Raw genomic sequence first — 2304 nt, forward strand, 5'->3', positions numbered from 1 at the left:
CTCCATGTGCTCAGAGGCCCTGCTAAGGATCTCAGGGAATTGCTCCCTGTACCTTCTAGTGACTGCCTTCAGCATTTCAGACCTCTTAATGAGCGCCCTCATCTTATACTTACACAGCATGTACTGCACCAACACCTCTGCCTTCCAGGTCAGAAGATCTGTATGAGAGCTCCCAGCAGCAGCTGAGGCCTGCGAGGAATTTTCCCCCTCCTGAACTTGGCCCTCGGCACCTAGACCAGATCTTGAGCGTGCTGCGGCACCAACACCAGATCTCGAGCGTGCTGCGCGCCCGACACCAGATCTTTTGCGTACAGCACCTGCAGCAGCACTGGTGGTGCCTTGGGCTCCCTGAGGCTCCTTGGAGGTGCCAGCAGCAGACGAGCTTGAGGGACCGCTCTCTGAATCAGGAGGGGAGGAGGAGGTGGTCTCTTCTCCCCCAGATGTGGTAGCCTGATCATGAAGACCCTGGGTCTCAGCCCGGGCCTGGCGACGTTTCTCACGAGCACGGTGCTTACTCTTCTGCCCACGAGGCATGATGGCTGTGGTCAGGGAGCGCAGGCAGGAGTCTGGGCCAACAGACAGGAGGTGTGGGCACCTGGAGGATGGAGAATGAGGTGACATGAGCACCTTAAAACAGGAGATTCTACCTTGGCTTAATCAAAGGCCGCCTCTGCAGGTGTCCTTGAGGACACTGCCCTAGGAACCCACAAGGCTCCTGTTGTCCTGCTCAGCCTTTCCCCACACAATCCCACAGAGGAAGAATAGAGGCCTTACTTTTCCTCTGCGACCTCTCAGCCCTGCTTTGGATTCACTCAGGTGCCAGCAGGTGCCAGCAGTGGGGTTCTCTAAGTTCTACTTCAGTGTTATCACTCAAGTCCTGGCGGAGCCTTGGCACCCTTCCCTCTGCTACACTGATGCAGACACTTTAGACATCCCCATGATCCAGAGGTAAGTGAAGGGATGCCTCAGTCCACCTCCCTGCCAGGAGATAGACAACCAGTGCTGAGAGCTCATTAGCGTCTTTTCTATCCTGAGTTCACTGGAATCATCATGCAAGGTCCTTACCTTGGCTCCTTAAAACATTGGGCACCATTATCCATTTGCGGACTGCTGTGTGCACCCTCAGACTAGACATTTCCCCTCCTGTAGACTTCGTATAAAACAGTAAAGAAAGTGCTCAGCCTCACAGCCCTTCCCTGAGATTTCCTGGGCTGAAATCTGAGGGTTGGGATGGATGCACTGGGTCCCCACTCAGGTTCCTGTGAGGCTGGATCCCGGGGACATGATGGGCCGCCCCTCCTCTCTCCCGCCGGCCGGGGAAGTCCCTAAGGGAAGGAGCTTCCCCGATTCCAGGGACCAATGACAGCACCCTTCGCCAGCGAAAGCCGCCCCGCCCCAGCCACGCAGAAGGACCTGTCAGCCTGTGACCCCTCGGCCTGGTGACCTATCCGAACCCCTGTTCACTAGCTGTACCTTTTTGGGCGATCTAGCCTGACCACCCCGCACAACGATCGCATATAAACCACTCCTCAGCACAGTCTGGGCGCAGACTTCCTCGACCTGCCTCGTTCTGGTCCGGGAATCCCGATCGGGAGCGCTTCCCCATTAAAGCCTGTTAGATACTCTTTGGTGTCCTGGTCTTTTACCGAACGTTTGGTGCACAACATGGGGCTTGAGGCATGGGGCCCATCCTGTGACGAGCGGGATTTGCGGGCCCCCTCGGGTCTGGCCCGTGCCGGACCAGGTCACCCCGTCACCCCTCTGGGACCATTCAACCGCCTGGCAGGATACAGGGTAAGTTCCATAGGTCCGGTTCTGGGGGTTGTTGCCTCTGTTGCGATTATTCCTAGGGTGTCTCGGTCCCTTTAAATCACGGCCGTGGCTGGACCCCTCTTCCACAGGCCAGGCCTGCGATTCCCTGGCGCCAGTCAACTCGGAGTCGTCCGTCTTGGATGAGTGCCCTCTCCTCACCTCACTGGGTTGATGGCCCGTTCGGGGATGACTGACCGGACCACTCCCAGCCCCACTAACGATTGGTACAGGACCTTCGTTTCATAGTAACCGTGGGGGCGGCTGCCTCCAAGGCCGACCAACCCTGGTCTACACCGCTAGAATGTTTACTCGCCAACCTCAGAACTCTACATATCTCCGGAGAAATTCGTTCCAAATGCTTAACCTTCCTTTGTTCTGAGGCATGGCCCCAATATTCTTTGGATAATGGCTCACAACGGCCGCCAACGGGAACTTTTGATTTTAACATCCTCCGTGACTTAGATAATTACTGCCGGAGGATGGGAAAATGGT

General features: G+C 56.5%; 1 protein-coding gene across 1 annotated transcript; it reads right to left on the bottom strand.

The window, feature by feature from the left end:
• Positions 1-6: 6 nt before the first annotated feature.
• On the bottom strand, positions 7-534 carry LOC128071399 (melanoma-associated antigen B2-like; the record flags this gene model as incomplete). Its single annotated transcript, XM_052664275.1, has 2 exons — positions 261-534; positions 7-230 (listed from the first exon to the last, which is right to left on the bottom strand). Coding segments are annotated over exons 1-2 (498 nt in total), but the record flags the coding sequence as incomplete, so codon positions are not given.
• Between the last annotated feature and the right edge of the window lie 1770 nt (positions 535-2304).

The sequence above is a fragment of the Budorcas taxicolor genome, unplaced genomic scaffold (genome assembly GCF_023091745.1).
Source record: "Budorcas taxicolor isolate Tak-1 unplaced genomic scaffold, Takin1.1 scaffold4497, whole genome shotgun sequence".
NCBI lineage: Eukaryota > Metazoa > Chordata > Mammalia > Artiodactyla > Bovidae > Budorcas > Budorcas taxicolor.